Genomic DNA, 23,560 nt, shown 5'->3' with positions numbered 1-23,560 from the left:
AGAGGCTCACAGTGATGACATAAAAAGAAAAGCAGAGCAATTTGATAATAATTCTTATTTGTTTTTATACTGCTTGGATACAAAATGTCTGGTTTGCCACATAATGAAACATGTACTGAGAAAATGTACATTCTAAAGTTAGTACAACAACTAATATCTGAGAGAATCTGGTGATCCAAGTGGTCAAAAAACTTTGAGAACAATTTACAGATACCCTCAGAGCAGTGAGGACTAAAGTCCAGGGACTCACCGTCCTGGGGTCGGGCTTCTTGCTCTTTCTTAAGGTAACATATGAAGCTATGGAGGAAGACTCAGGCACTGGAGATTTGGTCCTGGGTGGGACGATGCCCACTGGGTAGGACATCCCTGGCAGGTAAAAGAGACGAGAGGTCAGTAAACCCCCTAGTTCACTAACAGCGCATATGATTTTACACTACAACAAATTCACTAAGGATACCTTTGTGCAACTAAGGTTGAACAAAATATATGAGCATATAAACGTTATTTTAAGCTTGTACTTGTGAGTATGAGAATAGTAAATTGTACAGCTACTGTTTTAAAGGTATAACAAAATGGACCCTGAGAAGACAGAGTGTAGTGTAGACAGTATTCCCAGATTGGTCATATTTTCTGGAGCCTGTTAGATAAAATATGAGACATTAAATCTGGCATCAAGTACATTCTACCCATAGGTATTTCCAGCAGCATTTGCAGGCAGCATCACAGGTTGCAAGTATTGATTGTGTGACGGTGCGGAGCAAGTGTGGAGCTACATTGTAATCGTTCAACTTCAGAGCACCTGAATTATGCTGTGTAAGCTCTTTCACCAAATTTAGGCCAATTAGCTCTTTTGGAAATTCTAAACCATCTATCAGAGATAATGCATTGTGATGTTTAAATAAAGTTCAGTAAATATAAGAAATAGGTTATCTCAGTTGATGTACTGTCAACCTAGTAAATAACTGAGCAGTGTAAATCAAGTCAAATGCAGGTATGCTACTGTGTCCATAGCAACCACTGTACGCAAAATACTGGTTGTTGACCCAGCTTATGCCTTCGGAGAAAAGCCTGACCTTGTATTTAACTGTGTGTCAAGTATTGCCTGTGTAAAATGCCACGGTAACCATGGTAACTATCAATGCTAGAAACTAGTTTAATGGTCAATAATATAATTTCATTAGGCTGTTTATGGATTTTTTGTTAGTGTCAGCGAAATGGAACAAAATTGATTATTTATTGGAACAATGTGAGCACAGTTCTCTGGTATTTTAATACTTGGCCTTGCAGTGTTATTCTGTACCTTTGTTTCCAGGATGATCAGATGGGTGTTCAGATCTGTCCTCTCCGTTGCTCTCATCCACTTCAGCCACTGTGGTGAGCTCTGGTTCACTCTTATACAGCCTGTAGTCCGGGCCCTATAAATGAGAATGAAACAAGTTAAACACACATTCAGAGCAACCCTGATTTATAGTTATGGAGAGTTTGGTTCCAAACTGAGATATCAAGCATTTGAAAAAGTGATATTTTCTTTCTTCTTTTATATAACAGAATAACTTCAAAGGCAGTGGCAAGATAACACCCCTTTTCTACAAAATGATGCTTTTTACAAACTGAGCAATCTTAGCACATTTATGTATACAGTTTGGAGAAAAACTCTCCATGTTCTTTCAGTTCAATACAGTTTTACAGCCAAATAAAAAAGTAGACAGCAGGCAGACACATTCAAACTCTGACATGGTCTAATTTGCAATGAAGGACAAGACACAACAAAATCTCAGTCAACTTCTAAAAAAGCTTTTAACACACAGAAAAACACACAGAAAAGGAAAACAAGGCATTTCACTTAAAATGAGAAAACAAAATACATTGGTGAGGCTTCATCCAAAAGAAAAAAAGATGATGGAAGTATGGCATCAAATAAATAAAGGAACATGATCCAACCAAAAAGATGAAATGTCCATCGAAATGAAAGTGAAAAAAATCTTCACAGCAGGCAGTGACGTGTTATGACACAGCTGAAAGCAGGGTTGACCACAAGGTCAACGGGTCAACGAGCTTACGCTGCGTGTGCCATTCCTGTGATTGGCCTTCCTGTCCTCCGGCCTGTGGATTGATGAAGGGCGCGCACCAACATTAGAGGGCAAAGGGGGCACGGTGGGGGGGTTGGGCTCGTAGGACTGGGGTAAGGGTGGCCGTGGGGGTACCAAGTCCTCCTCCTGGGGATTACACAGGGCATGACAGGACAGGAAGCAAAGTGACACATGGCGCCACCACACACGCTCAGGGCAACCGCCATCTGGTCCAGAGTAGTTCTGGCCCACAAGATGGGCAAACCAGCTGATTAGCCAGAGAGGGCTTCACATGTTGTTGACACATCCGCTCAGATAACACCATTCATTCTGCCCATATGCAGGGCTGGCGTCTTTAACACACAGCAATACAACTAAAGCTCATCGCCATCCAGATTACAGGAAGTCTGGGTGAAGAGAACTGTAGGGCTGCAACTATAATTTATTTCATGGTCAATAACTTCATCCAATTGATGGGTTAATTGTTCATTCTATAAGAGCGTTTTCACACCTGCCTTGTTTAGTTCAGTTGAATCAAACCCTGGAGCCTTTACCCCCTTGGTGCGGTTCATTTGGGCAGGGGTGAACACAGCAATTGCACTCGGACCAAAACAACTTTTCAGATTAAACCAGCTCCCGTAGCCACCTCTGCATTATGCTCCTTTCTCCTCTTCAGCCAACTGAAGGCAGCAAGCCTTCTTTGCGTAACATGAAGCACCTTGTTCGTTGCCTTGAATGTGCCATTCAAATGTGCCATTCTGCTCACATATGTTGGCTTGGTATATGGCCCAAACGATGACCGCAATTATGAAGAAATTCCAATTCTGCCGATGGTCCATTTTGGATAGTTATCCTGGGAGAATAAACTCTCCTTTCTCTGCCCGCCAACCCCACAAGATTTCTGACCAATGAATGGAGTGACAGCTCCCACATGGCTTTTGTTGATATAGTTTGGTTCGCTTGAAATTTTGGAAAAATGCAACAAAGTAGCAACTCATCCACTGATTCGGACCAAAGCAAACGAACTATAGGTGTGAAAACGCCCTAAAAAGTCAGACGGTGATGTCTTCAAATTGCTTGTGTTATCCAAAATACAAAGATATTCAAACAACAATGATACCAAACAGAGAAAAACAACAAATTCTTTCATTTGAGAAGCTTGAACCAGCAAACATTTTAGCAGTGTTGCTCCATCACTTATCAATATTGTCTGTTACTTTCCTGTTGACTATTTAATTAAACGGCTTAATGATACAACACTGCAGAGGTGTGTAACCAAGTGAACTGTTTGTTTCTCTAGTGTTTCCTCTCTGTGGTGCTTCACCTCGGTTTTGTGCTTGCTGAAGTTGGTCTTGGGCCCATAGAAGCTCATACCGTCGACAGCATTTCTCTGGGCTTTGTGTTTATTGAGGGCCTCCATCACATCTTGGATCCTCCAAAGCTCTTTCTGGATGCGGACGTGCTGCTGACTGGGAGGCTCAGTCTATGTGAACACGGAAAATACTGACAAGTTCACAAGTCGCATAACATTACCTGATGATGAACATGTTGATGTAAGATTATCACGCAAAAGACAGAGATGAAAGAGATGAAAATTACAGATGTGCGATAGTGAGACGATGCATCTACTAAAGTGTGCAGCCAGTACAGATACTGATCTGTTCAAGCTGTTATTTGAGAAATATTAGCCGCAGAACAGGTCCAGCAGAGCAGGAAGATGAGAAGAGGGTTATAGTTAGACTGAAGGAAGAAGGAATGGAGAGAGAGCAAAAGAGCAAGAGAAAGAGACACATAATTATCTCCTTACTGATGATAGGTTTGTCTGTGTGTGAGGGGCACTTAAAAAAGGATGTCCAGGCTCCCTGCTGGCCCCCTGACTTCTCTACTCTGAATTAGCATCGACTCTGACTCAGGCTAAAGCGGGAATAGCTGTTAGGATTGTTTCTCTCTGTCTCTACACCTCTCCCATGATGAAGGACAAGATAAAAGACAGACTTTAATTAAGACCTGTTCTTCATCACTACAGTCATCAATCACTCACTATGTTGCTTTGATCTCTCGGTTACCTCCCTCCACACTCAGCTAAGAGTACTGGAGCAAAGAAATTGTCTTTACTTTTTCACCAAAGTCAAAAAAGTGTCTACAAAAAGGATGACGAAGTGTTCAAGGGAATTTGTCGTATTTTCGGCTTTCTTTGAAGCTCTACAGTAGATGTACTCCAACCGTGCCAGAGTTCGACAGCAGAAGAAGTGCAAGATTAAAGCAATGCAGCTTCAGTCTCAAGAATTATCCTACCTGAGGGCTTCCCAGCGCTTCTAGTTGCTCCAGCAGGTTGTTCTTAGCCAGAGTCACATCTCCTTCCAGCTTGTCATACTCCCTCCATGACCTCTCCAACTCCTAGTTTGGGAGAGATACACTTTGTGAATGAAAACAAGCAAGCAAAAACTCTTCACAAAAAGCGTTCCTGGAGAAAGAAAATTAGAGTGTCTATTTAATATGTGTGTATGCGTATGAGTGCACGTGTGTGTGCGTGTACTGTGACACGACTCACAGCTGTGACTCTGGACAGCTCTCTGCAGGTGCTGAGGAGGCCACTCTGCAGCAAGTCTCTCTGCTGGATGACACTCTGCATGGCAGCTGGGTTATCGGAGCCCATCTCTATCTCCTGGCTGGCTGACAGCAGGGCTGTCTCCAGGGTGTGCTAAAGGAACAGACAACCAGTATTAGGGGTAAAGCATTACAAAGTAATGTGTTAGAGTACTTTTTTTGGTTTAATGAGTAAGGTAACGTGTTAGTTTTGCAATTTTTATGCACCTATTCCTCATTCTTGACAGGTAGCTGCATACTAATGATCAACTGTCAAATAAAAGGTAAAAGTGTCCAAAAACTAATCTAAAAAATGAAAGATGACATGGCTATGCAAATTTGATGTTGACAGTGGCTTGGTTATGGTCTTTCTTAGTTGTGCGCAAATAAACTGAGCTCAAACTATATTTATAATAGAAATGTTTTGGATGACTGTCTAAAAGCTGGGCTGACCATATATTACACAAATGTCAACTGTGTGTTCTTTTCAGTTTATTTTCTACGTGGCCCCGCATCTTTGTGGACATTTTAACCGTGTTTTGTGAAAATATGTAATGATGTGCGATGCGCGTTCAGTCACCTTCTCTCTGTACAGCTGCTGAAGTTTGTCCTCCTGTGTCCTCACCAATTTATCCTGCTCACACAACCTGCTAAGTTTGGTCTGAGAAGAGAACAATAATAAGTTTTGACCCTTTATATGTAGTTGAATGTAGCATCATGTCATGCGAGAGTGCGACAAAGAACTTACATCAATGTCCACCTCTTCTGGCATGCATGGGTAGGCGTGTTCTCTGTAGTCTTCTGGGCTCAGCTGTGAAGAAAGAAAGAACATCAGACAGCGACAACAAACATGCACATACACATTAGAATCTGGAGATCTAATGCAGTGTCATGACAAGGCTCTCTCACTGAGTCGCAGAATTTGTCCTTGGGTAGTAACTCGTATTCACTAAATCAGACAATCTAAGTTAGCAAACCAACAGCTGGAGTGCAGCCAGTCTAAACACAGTCTCTTCTTCGTGTTTCATCACCCACAATCATTTGTCTCCATCGGCACAACATGGTGGTTTTATCGGAAATGCAAGGGGAAGGCATGTTAAACAATCTTGCTTACTAAACTCTAGAGTCAGCACATTGGCTGTGTTCACCAACTGTGTTGTTCTCCAGCACATGCTCTGCAGCTAAATGGTCCAAGGAATCTGCCTGTCTGGTAGCTGTGGTCAACTGAATATGTTTTATTTAGTCAAAATGCAATTTCACTTAAAGACAATCCCAGAATAACAAACTAACCACATGCTTTAACATACAGTACCTCATTATGCTCAGAACAATTATAAACAGGTGTTTAATTACTTGAATCCAGGCTCAAATACTGACAACGGCAGCCCTGATGATTTCTTCAGCATATTGCTACTGTCAGCCTGCACTGCAGTTACCTCCAGACTAGGAAAGCCCACAGCCTAAACTAGTTTGTACTATTTTACACTTGCATTTGTAGCATCAGTAGTTAGCTGAGAAAAAGAAAATATAATCCTTCTTTCCCCTTGTATTAAAACCACTCATCGACATATTTTAAAGAAATAAAAGGCCACACTACTCGATCACATGCCATTATTTGAACTGCATTGGATCCCATGTTTCCAGACAATTAATTCATCACATAATTCTTCATTATTCATCCATTTTCCTTGATTTAAAAAATACAAGTGCAGCCCATACCTATTTGGACAGTGACACAATTCTTTGTTGTTTTGTCTTTGTACTCAAATTGAACTTGAAATGAAACAATGCTATAAGATCAATCCACATTTATATTGGGGGAAAAATTAAGTAATTGTAGCCCATTTTATATTAGTGGGGTTGAGCCCTTAGTGGGGGACTATATCTGAAAAGAGCTACACTGCCTAATACCGAGCTTGTTTAACTCCTGTAAAGCATCTTCATTTCAAATTCAACGTGCTGGATGACAAATCAAAACACAAATAATTAGTCGCTGTCCAAATACTGTCAGACTCCACCAACACTAATAATAGGCTCCTCACTCACACTTGCACTATTTCACACATACTTTTCTCAACACCCTTTTTTCCTCAGTTGAACCACACAGTACAGTTAAAGCAGGTGGGACCTGAGAACATTCCACACAGAACATGCAAAACGCTCCCACAGCTCAGGGAGCTTCACTGTGGTGTTGTGTGGTGTGGACTAGGAGTGACGGGGGGCGGGGGGGGGAGGAGAGGAGGGGGAGAAAGACAGACTTTTTGGCAGTTGAACAGGTGGGAATGCAGCTGTTGCCGGGCTGATATGCCAATGAAAAGGTGAAGGGGTGAGGGTGGGTGGGGGCACTCTTCGGCTGCACTTTTACGCCTCGAGAGGCGATCACAAAAGTGGCAAAGTGATGTCATCGTCACACACAAGGCGGGCCCTCTTTATCCTTTCCATCAGCAGAATGACAACAGGGAGTGAGGGGGAAGTGACACGGACAGGTAAAAAGAAACATCTTCATCATAGATATGCCCTCTGGCCATATTATGTATAGAGTATTTTCCAAAGAGGATCCTCAAGTGTGTCCAATCTTAAAGGAATACTTTTGGGAAATATGCGTATTTGCTTTCTGCAATATGAAGCTACAGGATACAGTTAGCTAAGCTTAGCATGAAGACTAGAAACGGGGGGAACAGCTGGCCTGGTTCTGTCCAAAGGTTAATCAAATCCACTAACAAGCACCTCTAAAGCTCGCTAATTAACACATTATATCTCATCTGTGTTATCAGGTCAAAAACTGATATGAGCGTACAGAAAGAAAGTGGTATCTAACTCTTGGCAAGAAGGACAATAAGTGCATTTCCAAATATTTTGTACTGTTCCTTTAAACCGCTGAATCCTAACATCTGAATAGTGTTAATATTTGACTAACTGGCAAAGGACTTAAATAAATACAGCAGCACTGGTCGACTCCAAATGAACCGTAAAGAGGGTTGGCATGGATCTCATTTTTAGGATAGTGAAATGTTCTTGCATCCCAAAAACTAAAAGGGAAAATCAATTTAGTTTATTGTACTTAAATTACACCGTGAAAACAATCCCCTGTCGACTTTAAATGGGGCACTCATTTATTCCACGAAAAGACATGGTACTACAATAATGAACTGGTCTGAGAAGTGACAAGTCTGGCAACACAGAATTAAGTCTCACCAATTAGAGTCCAGGTGGCTTGAGAGGGAACATATTCTGCACAGGGTTATGAAAAATCACACACTAACCTTCACTTGTTAAGGCACTAGACAAAACAAGATGAGTAAAAACTACAGGGTTTGTTGCCTTAATGACGTGGGTGCAGCCACAGCTTTAGCTTTTGATTTAGGACAGTCCCATAGCTAGTTAGAGTGTTTTCTAAAACACGTAGGAGCTTGTAAACTGTTTCCAGCCTCCATACACAAACCTGAGAGTGAGGAAGGGATTGAACTGAACAGTGAAGCATACACATCATACTTCTCTTTTACAAGTCATGCTCACATTAGCATGACTTCTCACAATAAGAGGAGAACAGTCAAAAGCAATGGATGAGTTGGTTCTGGCGATACAAACGATACAGGGAGACCAGTCTCAAGATGCCATGAGGAATTGGACACCGAAGGAAGAGCATTGCAAAACAGACCAAAAAAAACAACAGCGACTGGTGAGGATGAGGCGGAGCAAAGCCTTTGGCTGGCCTTACTTGCTGGTAAAGTTGAGGCCTTGGGGCAGAGTTCTCAATCAAAGTGTGAGTCATGACGATTAAAGGGTCATTTTCCTTCATCTAGTCCAGTGTGGAGAGGAGCAATATAGCAAGTGTCAGTTCATAGCAGCGCTTTTCACTTCAAAGACAACACCGACAATGTTGTTGCACCTCGCTTGCGCTCTCCCATGAAGTAGACTCAATCATAAACACATGCATCCAGAGAGGACAGGGATGGATACATGAACAATAAGAGATGCTTACAAACAGGATCAGAGAGACATTCTAGTGAAACGCTCTAAGTCAATTATTTGTTAGAAGGGAAAATCTCCCGTTAAAGCTTAGTGTATTATAACTATACAGATTAGAGTGAGATCCAGTTATCTAGTTAGTATAGTTTAGTAACAGTTCAGGGTGTATTTTCAAACCAGTGAATGAATAGGCCTATCTATGGATGGGTGTGGCAAACTAGCCTAGGCTATAAATGCTGTGGTATGTGACATTGGTCCATGCTATCCAGTTTCCCCAGGAAAATAAACATTAGATAAACATGATAACGTAGTTAAACATCAAACAGGAAATCCAAGTATCTGTCAGTGTACTGTACTGATTAGTGTTATAATAATCGTAACATTTAATGAGTTAAGTTCATGACAGCAGGAAACAGGGCCATGCAACCATGCATTACCCCACCTGATTGTCCAAATACATGAGGTTCCTTTGGAGGTGATGGGAGAGAATGTCGTTCTAGCGTCAGCAGCAGAAAGGAGAGGAAAGAAAAGGCAACAGGAGAGTAAGACAAAGAAGAAGAAGCATCCTCTCTCTGACTCTCAAACACGCACACACACACACACACACACACACACACACATACACACACACACACACACATTCAAACATGTCTTGTACTGTATACCCAAAGATAACCAGACGGAAAGGAAGGCAGGACCAGTCAAGGTGAGGAAAATAGGTCAGGTACCAGATGTACTACACAGTATAAAGTAACATGAATGCAGTATTGGACATGAAAGACGAGAACTCCATAATGACTAAATAGCCACATGGAGTCTTGAATAAGTGCACTCAAGATACATAGACAGCAGTGAGCTGAGCTAATTTACTTGAAATGCATCACTAACATGAGTATCCTTATAATGTACTACCCCACCAACCGAGTCTGTTCGTCAGTGTAGTTCAATGCAGTTGGTACAAGGGGACTTTAATATCATTGTGGAGTAGTAGGTAAAAAAAGTGCTAAAGGGATGACAAACCCAAATCCCTCAAACCAACCATCTCAAACCTAGTTGACCTACATCAGTCAAATCTGTGGTCTGACGTCTTTAAGGAGACTTAAAATGTAAAAATCCTGATTTAACATTTACGTATGCCAGTGGTCTAAACCTCTTTGACCAGTGACTCTTTAAGCTCGCTAATGGCTTTTCCAGCTAACATCTGTCTTGACTCTTTAAGGAAGTAAAATGACTTATCAACTGCTTGCCCTTCTGAAATGGCCCAAATGTTTTTATCTCTGGACATTTCATTATGTTTTGGGAAAAGCTGAAAGCAAACTAGCTGATCCCGAAATGTGATAAATAGACAACTTCAAGCAAAAGCATAGTTCTTCACGGAGAAAGTGCCTACAGCCTTTTCTCCTCAAATCAGCCATGTGTGAAGACCAAAAAAACCCCCCCTCTGGATCGAGATGGATAATGGAAGCGGGTAAAAATGGCATACACACCACACTCTAACACACACGCCTGCAGAGGAATCTCTGGGGGCCTGACCTTTGGGTTGTCGTCATCCATGTTTAGTTGCATAAGCTGTGCTACAGTGTGCTCCCGGATACTGTTTAGCTCTGCCTGCTGCCGCCGCAGCTTTATCAGCAGCAGAGTCAGTTCCTCAGGCTGCAGGGTAGGGAGGGAAGGAGGGAGGGATATACAGCCACAATGAAACAGGGACACACCACAAGGGGAGTGGGAAAGGAAAGGAGAGAACACACCAGGACAGGAGATTTAGATGTATCAGGCTCCCAATAGGTGAACAGTTGCTATATCCAGGTATTGAGTTTTCATGCAGCTCAGGACCATGAGATTACCCAAGGTGCAATCGCTGTCAGCAACATGCTAATTCCACTCGACCACTCAAGACAGAAGAACAGTTTAGCATTTATTACAGAATCCAGTTCACACGTTCCCAGCTCCATGAGGACATAGCACTGTGTACGGCTTTGACATAAATTCCTGATCTGGCTTAGAGAGTTGTGAGTGACAGGGTTTTTAAATCTTCACTGATGTGAAGCAAGTCTAAGGAGCTCCTAAAGTGAACATTCCCTAAATCCCACTACTTGGAGCACACATCTGAGTTCTGCCTGAATCAGCCTCTTTCTATAAATTCTGTCACAATCTATTCTTGGAAGGAAATAAAGGGCAGAAAGAGGGAGAGGGAGAAAGGGAGGGTAGCTTTGTCTTTCAAAGAAGTCCAATTAAACCCAAATGGATAAATATTTAGAACCCAAGCGTGAAATTACTGGGTGGTGTGTTTCAGTAAGAGCAGAGTGACCCAAAACTGGGTAGGTGGAAGACAGTGATGCACACTGAACCGGGCTACTGCGAGGACTTACTGTTTTGCCTTGGAGAGACTGGGCAGTGATAGTCTGAACTGGGATTCCTGCAGGCATAGACCTCCTATCTGGTGGGTACGCATACTGCAAGACACAGTAAATTAAAACTTAAATTGCCTGTCGTTTACATTATTGTGAAAGGCTTTCAACAATCATTCCGAGGTAAAGGGTTGGTTCACCTAAATTACAGAAAAACACATTTTTCTCACTCACCTCTTGAGTTTTTCAAATTTTGTTTATGTGCTCAAAACCAAATCAAAAATGTCTAAATTCAACAGTAATATTCAGAAATGCAAACCTGTCAACAGGTTTTAAAAGGATATTTTCTTCAGTAAAAAATTGTTCCAATGAAAACATGATCTGATTCTGCAGAGACATTGATTTTGAATTCTTTAAATGGCATTTTCCAATGCTATGAATATGAAAAAGTCAACTCGAGAAACAAGAGACCAAACAAAAAGTTCTTAGACACCAATATCTCAAAAGTAAAAAAACAAAGCTATCAGTATGAATAGATGATAGTTGATGATGATATACAGATAAGTGAAAAATATGTTTTTTTGTTATGTGGGTGAACCGACCCTTTATCATTTCTATATGCCTTAACTGACCTTGTTGAGTTGTGGCCTGTGCCGCCTGTCGATGCTCATGTCTCTTTGGTAGATGGGAGAGGATACCTCTGATCGGGCACTGTTCATGTTGTAGGATCGCATCGGAGAGTAGCCGCCGTACATGGACAGGGAGCCGTGGGAAGGTGATGGGGGGATGGAGTGGCTCGGTGCAGCATGTTCTGACAGGTTGATCATGGTTTTGGGACTGGCCATATTGCTGTAGAGCCCTGGTGGCCTGCAGTAGGCCTGCCTTTGCTGCCACTCGTATAACTGCCACATGGTGTCGTCGCGCATGGACCGGCGCTTGTCAACCGGCGAGGGACCCAGGGCCTGGTCGTACATCGATGGCGACATGCTGCAGATGCTGTCCCGCTGTGCCATGCTATTCCTGGGCATACTGCGGTAGCCGTCGCCATAAAGAGGCATATAGGGTACCCGATGGCTTGGCATGTTTCTAGGCAGCGTCTGGTATGATGCAACGCTGAGGAGGAAGAAGAAAAAAAAAACTGAAATCATCTTATTCCCTTGATTCGCACAAGACTCTTTAGACAGTTAAAGTAAAATAATTCAGTAATTAATTGAATTATTTAATAATGAATTAATAATAACATGATGGGTAGCAGAGACATTCATTTCATGGATAGCTTGGGCAATAAATGCTTCTTATGCTTATGCTAAATGCTGCTTGTCTATATATTTTCATCAGGATCTTACCATCAGCTCCCAAAGGATGTAAGTTGGTACAACGATTTAATCATTCTTCAACTACTTAATTATTTTATTTTTTCTTTCTGTCTGGTTATTCCCATGAATCGACTCTACCTGACAAGTGCCAAGTGAGAAAATTGTTTGAAGTGAAATAAAATCTTAATTAATACAACAACAAAAAAAACACATTTGATTATTACTTGCTTGCTGACTCACTCATCAAAGCAATGTCATGTTATGATTTTCCTTTCTTTTAAAATTTTGTAGCTGCAGCTTCTAGTTCTCCACGTAGATAACATTTGGACCCTTCACTCTGTAAATGTGTCCAGATAGCACATCGACCAAATCAATCACAGTATGTCTCAACAGTGAGGTACAGTGTGCGTGCATATTAATCTGTGTTTCTATGTGTGTCTTTGATAGATAGAGAGAAGCGAGAAGCCCCCCCAAGGACAAATAAGACCTTTCCAGAGACAACAAAGCTTTAAAAAGCTTCACTTCCACAGCGGGTTCAAAGTCAGTGCAGCTGGCACCAAGAGAGCTTCCTATTAAGACTCCCTGGCAGTTCTTGGCTAGAACGCTCACTGGTCTGTAAAACCCAGTAGCATTAAAAAAAAGGCATGTGACTGCATGGAAACTAAACATCATTCTAGAGGACATGCGTGTAATGACAAACAGAGACTATCGAAGGGAAAGAAAAGAGGGAGTGTACATGCTTATGACAGAGGACCACAATGGAAACATGCGCAGAGGCCTTACTGTGGTTGTACAGATGAAAATCTTTTGAAATTCATGTATTATTCAAAGCAGATGTATGTCTTTGTGTCTTTTTTTTATAGTGAATAACGGTGGGTACAATACAGGTGAGGTTACAGTTAGAAAAGAAACATAAACAACCGAGAGATAACAGATGGTAAGACAAAAAGAAAGGGCGATAACAAAGGGTGATAAGATAAACTAAGGAATATAACATCTCTGATGAGAGGTAAGCCAGTAGATGGATGTGTGCCTGTGTGTGGAGTGTATTGCCTGTGTGTTGTATGAGACCAGGGCGATGGGAGTTGGGTTTTAGGGGGGTTAGATGAACCAAGATAGTAGCATTCATACACAAATACACTCATACTCATACACATACTGGATACACAAACATATACACATAGTGCATGCATGCATACATTCCTCCTCCCTTATATGTGAGGTATGTGTCTTTTGTAAATAAAATAAAAGTAAACAAGGAGTGAGTGGACAAAAAAAAGGCAAGGCTGTGTCCAACATGAACACAAGCTGGGTGAAGATAAACGGACAGACAGATAAACAGATGGAGAGACAGACAGACACACACACCCACACACACAATGAGAGAGCAAGTTGAATCTCAACCAATGAAAAATGACGCTCTCACAGCAGGGTCAGTGACAGGCGGTATCTCTAGCTAACAGCTCTGCACAACTATTGTTTATCCCCAGCTCTACTTACTGGTACACTTAATAGTGCAACGTAAGAGTGTTAAAATCATGGTCAGGATGTGTGAATCTTCTGGCTTTAAACAAAACCGTTTCAGGAAAGAAATGGGACTAAGAAGCTTTAGAGATTTAGAGTCTGTATTTGTGCTGTGTGCAGGGACTCAGACCCTGAAGGAGAATCCTTCCTGTCTCAGTTGCAGGTGAATCAGCATTTCTAGATTATACCAAGTTTAGCCAAGTTCCTACTTTTGGTTGTTGAAGTAGGACAAGACTGGACTCTTGTGGAATAACCTCAAAACAACTCGTGCTGGACATTGTGGAATAGAGCGCCAGTTAAAATACTATATAATCAAACCAACCTCCTCGTGTCATCATCCTGGTTGCGTCCTCTCTGTGTGCGGACCCATTGCTCCAGCTGCTGCATAGAGCTGGTCCTACTCAGGGTTCTTTCTGGCTCATGGGTGGGACTTCGTTGAGGAGGGACTCCGTTTCCATCAGCTGGACACTGCTCACCAGCTCCGTTGACCTGGGGGCTACGGTGTGACCCGTCCATCTCTGTTGGAGTCCGTGGTGAGGTGATGTTAGCCGTGATGGCCGCTGCCTGGGCTGGCTGCAGTTTGATACTGTTGATCTTGGTGAGGGGACGCTCACGCTCTGCCCCGTCTTTCTGGAAGCCGTAGCGCTCAGCATCTCGCTGCTTTCTTTCCTCTTCTGCCGTGGCGGAGGTTACTGCTGCAGTGTGCTCACGGTCCACCTCGCGGTTGCGTTCGTTTTTCTGGATTTCAGGCTGTGTGAGTGGTGGCCTGTGATTAGCCACGTGGTTGACCTCCTGTGGTCCACACTGCTCCACTTTTAGCCTGTCCAACCTGAAAATGACAAAGAAAAGTGATCAATCTATTACCCTGTTTTAGACAAAGGAAATCAAAACACAGTGACAGAAAAATGATTACTCTATTAAATACGATTGGCAGCTGGGATACTCTTCTGTGTCACAGATCATCAGTAAAAAGTGTTTTTCAGACATTATATCATGTATGGATGATATATAGTGTGGACCTAATGCAGTACCTTTGTGAGCACTGCTAATGGGGGCAGCTCTGAAACAAAAAGAAAGTGCAAAGAAAATGGCTGGAGGTGCACAATGTTTCTTCCAGCTGCCAGAGGAGGCCAGCCGTGTAAAAGGAAATCAGATATCTCCAATAAAACGCTGCCTCTGCTGGGGCACGTCTCAAAGGTGGTGCTCAGACCCCAGTAATCCATTTGCAGTTCCCTTTTGCCTCCTCTCTAGAAGACCTATCTACAGCTCTGTTGTCCTTTGGGAGGTCTCCAGAGGTAATAGACACCACTACTCCTTGACCTTAGACAGACTCAAGGTTAGAGCTTCAAAGTTGAGCAAATTCCCCTTAGCAGCAGGGCTCACTGGGTTAGCAATAAGAGGGCAGTAGGAAAGGCATTCCTTCAGAGTTTCCACTTGGATCCTTTTAAATAGCAGCTCTAGTCACGTAATGTCTTCTCCAGCCCTCTGTGGCTCCACAAGCCCAGTAGAGCACACATTTAGCCCTTATGAAATCTCTATGTGCATTCACTCATACGCATTTGGGAAAATTTTGCAAACGGATAATAACATTTACAGTAAAAGGTCCTTAACATATTAGGTTTTAGGCTACTGTATCTTGTTCCTTTTTAACACTATTCAACAGCTTGAAAATATAAAAAGCTGTTATCATATGTAATACAGCACATAAAACATAAGACACTAGATTGAGTTGAAATTGCTTTTAGTCTAGATAGATATTATAAAGCTGTTATACTAGATAGCCTCATAGCAGCATCACGCTGTCCTATTTAACAGTGCTATTCAGTGGATTTTAGGCTCTACTGCTCTGTGTAATTACAAAGCACTTCACCATTACGCCTCTGCTCGCCCATGTAAAAGAAGGGCATTAGACAGGCGGGCTGCCAAATGACAGACATCTAACACAGTTTAAAAAAGGAAGGAAAAAAACTGAATCCTGGTGAGTCAGAGATCCTGATCACTCAGCACAGCTGTGTCAAACATTGCTTATAGCACCTGCACCACGTGTTCACAGTGCATATATGCCCGATGTATATGGCATTCTGGTGTGTTACTGTGTAATAAAACTTTTACAGTGAAAATAGTTATAAAGCATTAAAGAAAGCCACAGCTTCTTCAACGCTCCCAAAGACCAGAGATGTCAAATGCGGGTGTTGAACTGTTGCCAAAGAACTTAACAGGCTTAAAGGGGGATTTACAAGCAATTGCTTACAGCTAAAATGCTAAAAAAGAGGAAAAAAAAAAGCGGATGGAGAAATGAACCAAGGAATGCAAAGTCATTAGTACTTGCTTTAAGAATTGTCCTCAAATGCCTTCTTCAAATGTCTTTTTCTCCTTTCTAAAGCTAAACAACCCAGTGTTATCTCCTAACTTCAAATAAACTACAAGCTCTCTACAAAAATGACTACATTAGTGCTGCTGTTACAAACCTTTTGACTGGCTCTGAATGCACAAGTGCGGCATCTGTCATTACTTTCATCCAAGACTCCATCTCTTTGGCTGTGTCTGTGCAAAAGTAGTATGTTCGCATGTTGGGATGCGTTGCCTGTTTTGACAACGGACAGGATCAGGGACAGGAACAGTGGCACACAAACAAATTCACCTGAAAAAGAGAAGAGAAAGTGTTGAGTCAAGTGAGGTTTTTAGTATTTTAGCCCTGACTGATGAATAAAGGTTGGTTGCTTTTAGGTTTATCACTAAATATGAGGAATGTCGAGCTGTTGAGACACTTTGTGGGGCAACAATGACTTTAATGCATGTCATATTTCTTAGCAAATAACAGTGAGAAGTGCTAGGTGATGGCCTGTGAAATGCTGCTGGGAGTGGGCATCTGCACCATCCACATAAATCAAACCATGAGTCACCAGAGTTTCATGCATACCACTCGATTAGGGCGATAAATCTGCCATAATACTGTAGGACTTACCATGCTGTGCATTGTATGGCAGACACATTGCTCCGTAGTTGTTCTGATCCCTCTCAGTGAACAAACCAACATATTGTTAAAGCCAAACACAGAAAGAGAAAAACAGAATGTTTAGTGAACAACCTCAATATCCTGTTTACCAATGTCAGAAAAACAAAAAAAAAGCACTGTCATTGCCCCATTTATGTCAGAATAATCCTGAGAAATATGACATGGTCATTTCGGCCAAAACAACAAGGGATAGGAGAAGTTAAAATGAAAAATATGAAGTCAAAAAGTCATCCCATTCCTGAGTGAATCATTGTAAACTGAAGGGGTCATGCCCTGATCTTGTGTTTCTCTCTTTACCTCAACTCTCTCTCCTTCAGCCCGAGTCTAAGTTGGAAAAGAAGTGGGCCGTGTGGTTGGAGAGACCTTGAGCAGACTCCTGGGCGTCTGTGTTTGGCTGTGCTTGGCAGGACAACTTTGTTGTCTCTTAGGGTTTATGAAGGACCCACAGTCAAATACTGTGCACATCACTGAGATCCCATAAAATATGCCTGCAGCCCTGTAACTTGGGGTTTCCCTGTCAGCTTTGAGTATCACAGCACTCCAGTACTACACCACCATAGTTAACACAGATATATGACTGCTGGTAAGTGCTTCCTCTGCTTTCTTAGCATTAGCAGCTTCTAATGTGCATTTTAAGTTTTAAAAATGGCTTACATTACATCTAGGGCTGGGTGATTCTAATTTTCGTTTTTGCACAATGTGTAAAATGTCTAAAACGTTCAAATTTCATGATTACAAAATGCACAAAAATGTTATTTTCAAAAAGTTATGTAGATGATAGCTGGCTACGTGAGAAATTTGAGTCCCATTAAACTAGGATGTGAATAGTTACACTACATGCACACTTGCCACAGTTTACAGGATTGCTGTGACTCCATGTGGCTAGCTGGCTCTTTAGTGAATTTAATGGTCCATTCTACAGAAGGCACAGACTGAAAATGACTCTGCGCACTGATCTGCGCTCTCGGTTTGTGTTTGTCGATGAGGTATCATCTCTAGTTACGAGGACTGAAGCGCGGGGAGTCGACTGAGCAGTGTCCAGATTCTACTTTGTTCAGTCTGTCTCTACCCGCCGGGAATGCTAATACTAGCTAACCAGCAGTCGCAAACTACTTTCTGACTTAAAACTGTATACCAGTGATCACATTTACCTTTTGGGAGCTTTGTATATTCAGCTCTTATGATCTTTTATTTTTTTAGTGTTTTTATTTTTCTTCCCAAAAATCAAATATTAATGCTTTTCGATGCTCTAAATGTACTCAACCATAAAATGTGCAGTCTAACAAAGTTTGACAGGAATGAAAATGTGCACTGACCTTGAAGGCATATTTTCTGTTAATGTGATCATCCACAGACAGCATTGATATATGAAAGCTTGGTAGAAGGATGCTGCCAAGTATCCCCTCCTCTTTTTCATCTGCAGTGAAAAAACACATCAACATATAAGGGGCTATTTTTGTTTCTTGTTTTGTCAACTCCATGTTGTCTGTGACACAGTAAATTGCTATGTGGAACACTCATTTGTAAAGATAAAAAGCCACAGACAAACCAAGTGGATTGCAAGATAAAAACTGAAAGAGGTGTGTGTTGGTCAGATGAGCAGAGGGTACACAGTCCAATCATCAAGATGAGCATTGATCCAATGTCCTATGCAGCTAGGCTGCTCTAATCCTCATTAAGTTAGCAGACAGGGCTCCACATTGACAATGGAGCTCTCTCCACAGGGGGGATTAGATTGAGTCCGGAGTTTTAAGCAGAGAATTGCTTAACCTCCCAATTTGATACAAGCAATCTGCACTTCTCACCCCAAACTGAGCAGGAAAACAAAATACATCAGTGACTGCTGCAGCAGTCCCATATGTACATTTGCTCTGCATGCTTGGTATGTGTCCATGTTCATCTTGTGTGTGTGTGTGTGTGTTGACTGGGGATGTTATGTAATGTAAAAGTCAAAAGAGGTCTCTTAACACATACTGCACTGGTGAATTCTGAATACTATTTTGGGGAATAAGTGGTAACTGACCTTTGCTCAGCCTCTGGTAGATTAGAGGTTACCCTGCAGCTATGATCAGCTGTATCTGCAGTCTGTTGGCCCCACATTTATTTAATCATCAAGTCTGTGTCTCTGCCTCTCTCTCTCTCTCTCTCTCTCTTTAGCAAACGTACAGACACAAAGGGTTTTGCAGAACAGTCCCTGACCATAAGCTGACATTGTGGGAGATCCTGAGTGCACATTAATAGTCTGATAAATGCGGCAGATAGCAGTTGTATTTAGTTGAGGGGGCAGGCGAGTTCATGACCTCTTTACCCACTCTCTGCTGATGGATACAATTTCTCAACATGTCCGTCTGGATAAAGCCTTTGGGTCCGCTGCTGTCTGTGGCTTTTGTCAGTCAGTGGGCGGAAAGAAGGCAACAGGACTGGCAGACACCAGAAATAACACAGACTAGATGTCATCCTGATCAGCACAAATGATGACTGTATCTGCATAAAGTGAGCAGGGGGCATCAGGATATCTGGACTTGTGCCAGGCAGGACTTAGAGTTTCTTTGTATCTGCAGTCTAACAGTACTCATAGTCTATACTTACCTGACAGCCTCGCTAATTCAAAGTATCCAATTAGTTGTTTTTTTTTGCAATAGGTGAGTTTTCAAACATTCTCTGGACACAGCTGTGTCAATATTTGTTATGAATTTGTACTGCATGAGAGAGGCTGAAATGTCCAGTCAATAGCAGCTTATTAAAAAGATCACATCAAACACTTGCTATTCCTACTGTGTAAGAGTAGCAAAGAGGAAGGTTCATAAAGACAGCCAGATTTTAATAATTGAAGGAAAATCCCTTAAAATGGACTGCGACTCACGCAGTAAACCCATCATGAAAGAACATAACTTATGAAGGTGGCAATTACGATTAAATAGCAGATCAATCAAAAGCTTATACAAGTTCCACTTCAAATAAAATGGAACATTTTATCACTTGGTTATGAAAATATGAGTTGTTTTCAATAAATTACAGAACCATGTAAATACCACACATACTCAAACGGGTAATCACTCTGATTATATGACATAAGTCCCCATAATGTGGAATTAGAAGAGGATCTGTAAATATTAGCGAGATTAATTCTGTTTATGACTCCCAAGAATTACGTAAGAATGCAACCACTTTATAAAAAGAGCCTCTTCTCTGGAAACTTGTTTGATGACTTAACATCAATTTGAAATCCAGTTTCTTCTTTCAACAGTAAGGCAGCATCAAAGCCTTTCTTTTAAAGCGCTGGCTTTGCTCGGGGGGGAAATATCGCTCAAATGGCAAATCAGAAAACAGGAGAGCCATTTCAATAAATACATCTCTTAAGTTGGTCCTGACAGCTGTTTACCACGGGGACTTGTGTTCCGGTTTATAACAATCGCCAAGAGCACAGCTTGTGGGTCTGAAGGTCACAACGGCACTTTCAACTACTAATCGAAAACCAATATTGTTGTAAGCAGCGCAATGCTAATGAAGCGTGTCGTTAGCTGAGACCACTCGACTCACCTCTGTAGTAGAAGAGGCACAAATCAGACAGCACAAACCACCTCTTCTTCCACAGCTTCATCCCTGTACTGTCCTGAAAAGACACCAGAGGAACAGGCTTGAAGATGACTTATTCTGCCTTACCCAGTGCTTGCTGTAGTAAAAAAAAAAATCTCCTTGGCTTAAACATGTTCTTAAAAATATTGTAAATAGATAAAGAGGACTTCAACTTCAATTTTGAATTACAAAATATTTCAATTTGACATGTTATTGGCCTGAAGTGGAAAAATGTGTTACTTATTTGGTTCGGGGGACATGTGATTTCTCTAATAAAATAAACAGAGAGAATGAGAGTGCTCCGCTGTATATAGTTTAAACAGTATGAACACTTACTCTTAAAAGGAAGCATGTTGTTAAGTGGGTGAAAAATGTCCTGTGCTTTAGTTTTTTCTCTCTGCAATGTTGTGATCAAGGGGGTTTTCATGCGTCTGCTTGAAAAGGACGAGGGTGAGGAATAGGGTATTAACTCCCCCAGTTTGCTTTATTGGAAAACTTGAGCAGGGTCCTTAATCGTGGATTCAACATGCAGACAAAAGTAAGGGGAGGGACCTAAACAGCTCTGTCATTATGGTCAAACAGCATGTAGGGTTTAGTTAACTTTAAATGGGAATTCACTTCCATGAACCGGCATGTTTAACATATAGTAGCGAGAGATCCACAATGCCAGATGCTGTTCAGTATGTTGATTTTGAAATTTAACAAAAAATGTAAACTTCTTGTGTTAATGCATAAACTTTATCAAAAGTTCTGTCAGATATCTCTCTGTTCAGGCGGGAAGAAGAAAACAAGGCTTTCACTGTCACATCAATCACTGTGGCATTTTGTTCTCCCAATGGATCAACTGAAGCACTGCAGCTTTTCCTCAGCCAAGGACTTCAATAGCTTCCAGGTTTCAATGAGGCAGGAAAATAAAAGTGCAAATCCAGCTTTTATTCAGGGTAGCAGATTTGTGAGTCTTTTGCTTGATCTACATCACCCTGATTGAAGTCCCCAAAGAAATAGCAGCTGGCAGCTGTACCAAAGGAAGCCATCATGTGTTCACAAAACTGTGCCGGGAGGCTGCAATCAAAACTAAATGAGTCTCCTACTTCGGAAGCTTGAGAGAGTCCTGTCTGGCCAAGAGCTGCCTCAAGCACCCCCTTTTCACCCTCCTATAAGTAACCAGGGAGCTGTGATGAAGGATTGGTATTTAAACATTGCCCATGCTGGCTGAGCAGAAGCCCTGAACAAAGAAATGGTGAGATCCTGTAAGACATCAAAAAGCTTCTTTTGTGTTCATCTTAAGACCGTTACTGCAGATTTAACAGGGAGAGGGAGAACCTAAACCTTGTTTTATGTGGAGAGAGTAGAGAAGTTGCATAAAATTTTAATTAATTGCCATTTAAAAGTTTACCAACGGATTCTAAACATCATGTTTAAACACGTATACCAAACAAATAAAAAAAACACATATTTCCCTTGTTGTGATATAAACATGTTGCTGTATTATTGTAAGGTTTCTATTTAATTTGTCTATTTTAAGCTAATGTCAAAAAGTCAACATCCCATATGCACTATATTTAACTTCAATTTAAATTTGATGCTGAGTCACTGACTCTGCTTGTCACCTCAATATTTAATTCATCAGATAAAAAGGAAAGTCATACACTCTTGCTCACCTGTTTATAAAGCCAGTTTCTCTTGATAACTGGGGCACTAGGATTCCTCCTGATAGAGTTGGATCTCTTCCCAAAATTATGAATCTTTTTAGGAGGTCTTGAGGGCTAGAAATTACAACGTGAATGGGTTAACAGGGTTAACAGCAAAGTGAGCTCGATGAACATAAAATAAAAAAAGGTTTCTATGCTTTTCTCAAGCTTTTCAAGCTGTTAGATGTGATCCAATTGGTTTTCCATTATTTTGCTAACTCTACAAATATGCAAAATAATCCTGTCTTCATGTGTATCACTCACTCTTCCTGCTGGGCTGCTGGGGTTTGCGGCGCAGTCCAAGCCGCCTGTGTAGTTGGAGGCCTCACTCATGGTGCTTAGTGGCCGTTCCTTCTTCTCATTCGCTGGCACTTTGGAGGCAGATCTAAACATGAGACACAGAGCATGCCAAGAGAACATAGGAAAGTCATCAGTCAGTAATATAAACTGCCAATTTATGTTCAATGACCTCAATAAAAGAAGGATAATAGAAGGAAGCAGCCTTTATTGTCTGTCCCCCCATCATTCCTCTGAAGTTCAAACTCTCTGCTATAATGAGATCTCAACATGGGCCTATGAACCGAGCCAATTACTCCCACCACCACGTCACTGCAGATACATTTCCAGCTCTCTCAAACAGCTTTAAATGGTCTGCAAAGTCTGCCTGACATACTGAGATGCAGCAACTGCAGTAGTAGTGAATCAGGTCAGAATACCTCTAAAAAGACAAAAGCTTTCTTGAAGCAATAGCTGAAAGCATAATAAGTTCAAAATATTTGCCATAGAATAGAACACCTTGTGAACTAAGTTGTCTCTAGCCGATGGAGATGTCCTATATTCTCTAGGAGGGGAACAATGTTGTGGTCTAGAGGGAACAAGACAGGAACACCAGAGTAGAGCAGAAATACTGCAGCAGAGGAAAAAGTGTAAGCTGTCAGATATACTGGGTTTCAGGTCACTGAATAAGGACAGATACTGCCAACCCTGCACTGCAAACTCCACCATCTAATCCGCTCATTTGATAACAGTTCATTCGTGGGATTCAGATTATACGGTACCATTAATGATGAACAGTCAATAACAGTCAATGAATTCACCATCCATCCATCATCTACTTGTACTTTTCCATCCATCTGTCTCACCTAGTTCAATCTTTCAATTCAGTTGTTAGACATGCAGACGAGACTATTAGCACTCAAACGTGGAAACTCAGACTCCATGCTGTTCTGCTCAAAGTACACAAATATGAAAGGGTATAACAAGGGATAACATCAGCTCAGATCATAACAGCAGGCAACACATGCAGGAGGTTCATTCCCGTGCATCACAGTGACAGATCTGATAATCTACAGACCCCCGGAAAACAATGATGAGACGAAACAACACAAGAAACGATCACAGACTGACTTTGTCTTACCTGTATTTAGAGGGAAGGTTATGTAGTTTCTTACAAGTTAAGGGCTTG

General features: G+C 41.6%; 1 protein-coding gene across 9 annotated transcripts in view; it reads right to left on the bottom strand.

The window, feature by feature from the left end:
• The window catches only part of LOC122986431 (pleckstrin homology domain-containing family A member 5-like), an 87,574-nt gene that overhangs the window by 5,417 nt on the left and 58,597 nt on the right, over positions 1-23,560 (bottom strand). For 5 of the 9 annotated variants that reach the window (XM_044357700.1, XM_044357697.1, XM_044357705.1 and 2 more), the window contains 16 exons: positions 22,360-22,504; positions 22,066-22,170; positions 20,369-20,441; positions 18,145-18,245; positions 16,281-16,396; positions 14,135-14,641; positions 11,605-12,085; positions 10,994-11,077; positions 10,158-10,277; positions 5,404-5,466; positions 5,236-5,316; positions 4,621-4,770; positions 4,365-4,466; positions 3,394-3,552; positions 1,301-1,415; positions 251-366 (listed from right to left, as the gene is read on the bottom strand). In XM_044357700.1, coding sequence (XP_044213635.1) covers positions 251-366; positions 1,301-1,415; positions 3,394-3,552; positions 4,365-4,466; positions 4,621-4,770; positions 5,236-5,316; positions 5,404-5,466; positions 10,158-10,277; positions 10,994-11,077; positions 11,605-12,085; positions 14,135-14,641; positions 16,281-16,396; positions 18,145-18,245; positions 20,369-20,441; positions 22,066-22,170; positions 22,360-22,504 — 2,518 coding nt within the window. Of the gene's footprint in view, positions 1-250; positions 367-1,300; positions 1,416-2,060; positions 2,217-3,393; positions 3,553-4,364; positions 4,467-4,620; positions 4,771-5,235; positions 5,317-5,403; positions 5,467-10,157; positions 10,278-10,993; positions 11,078-11,604; positions 12,086-14,134; positions 14,642-16,280; positions 16,397-18,144; positions 18,246-20,368; positions 20,442-22,065; positions 22,171-22,359; positions 22,505-23,560 lie in introns of all 9 variants that reach the window. The other 4 variants (XM_044357706.1, XM_044357698.1, XM_044357701.1 and 1 more) reach the window with 4 other exon arrangements.

This window comes from Thunnus albacares, chromosome 7 (assembly GCF_914725855.1).
Source record: "Thunnus albacares chromosome 7, fThuAlb1.1, whole genome shotgun sequence".
Taxonomy (NCBI): Eukaryota; Metazoa; Chordata; class Actinopteri; order Scombriformes; family Scombridae; genus Thunnus; species Thunnus albacares.
This window is presented reverse-complemented; position numbering and strand designations above follow the sequence as displayed.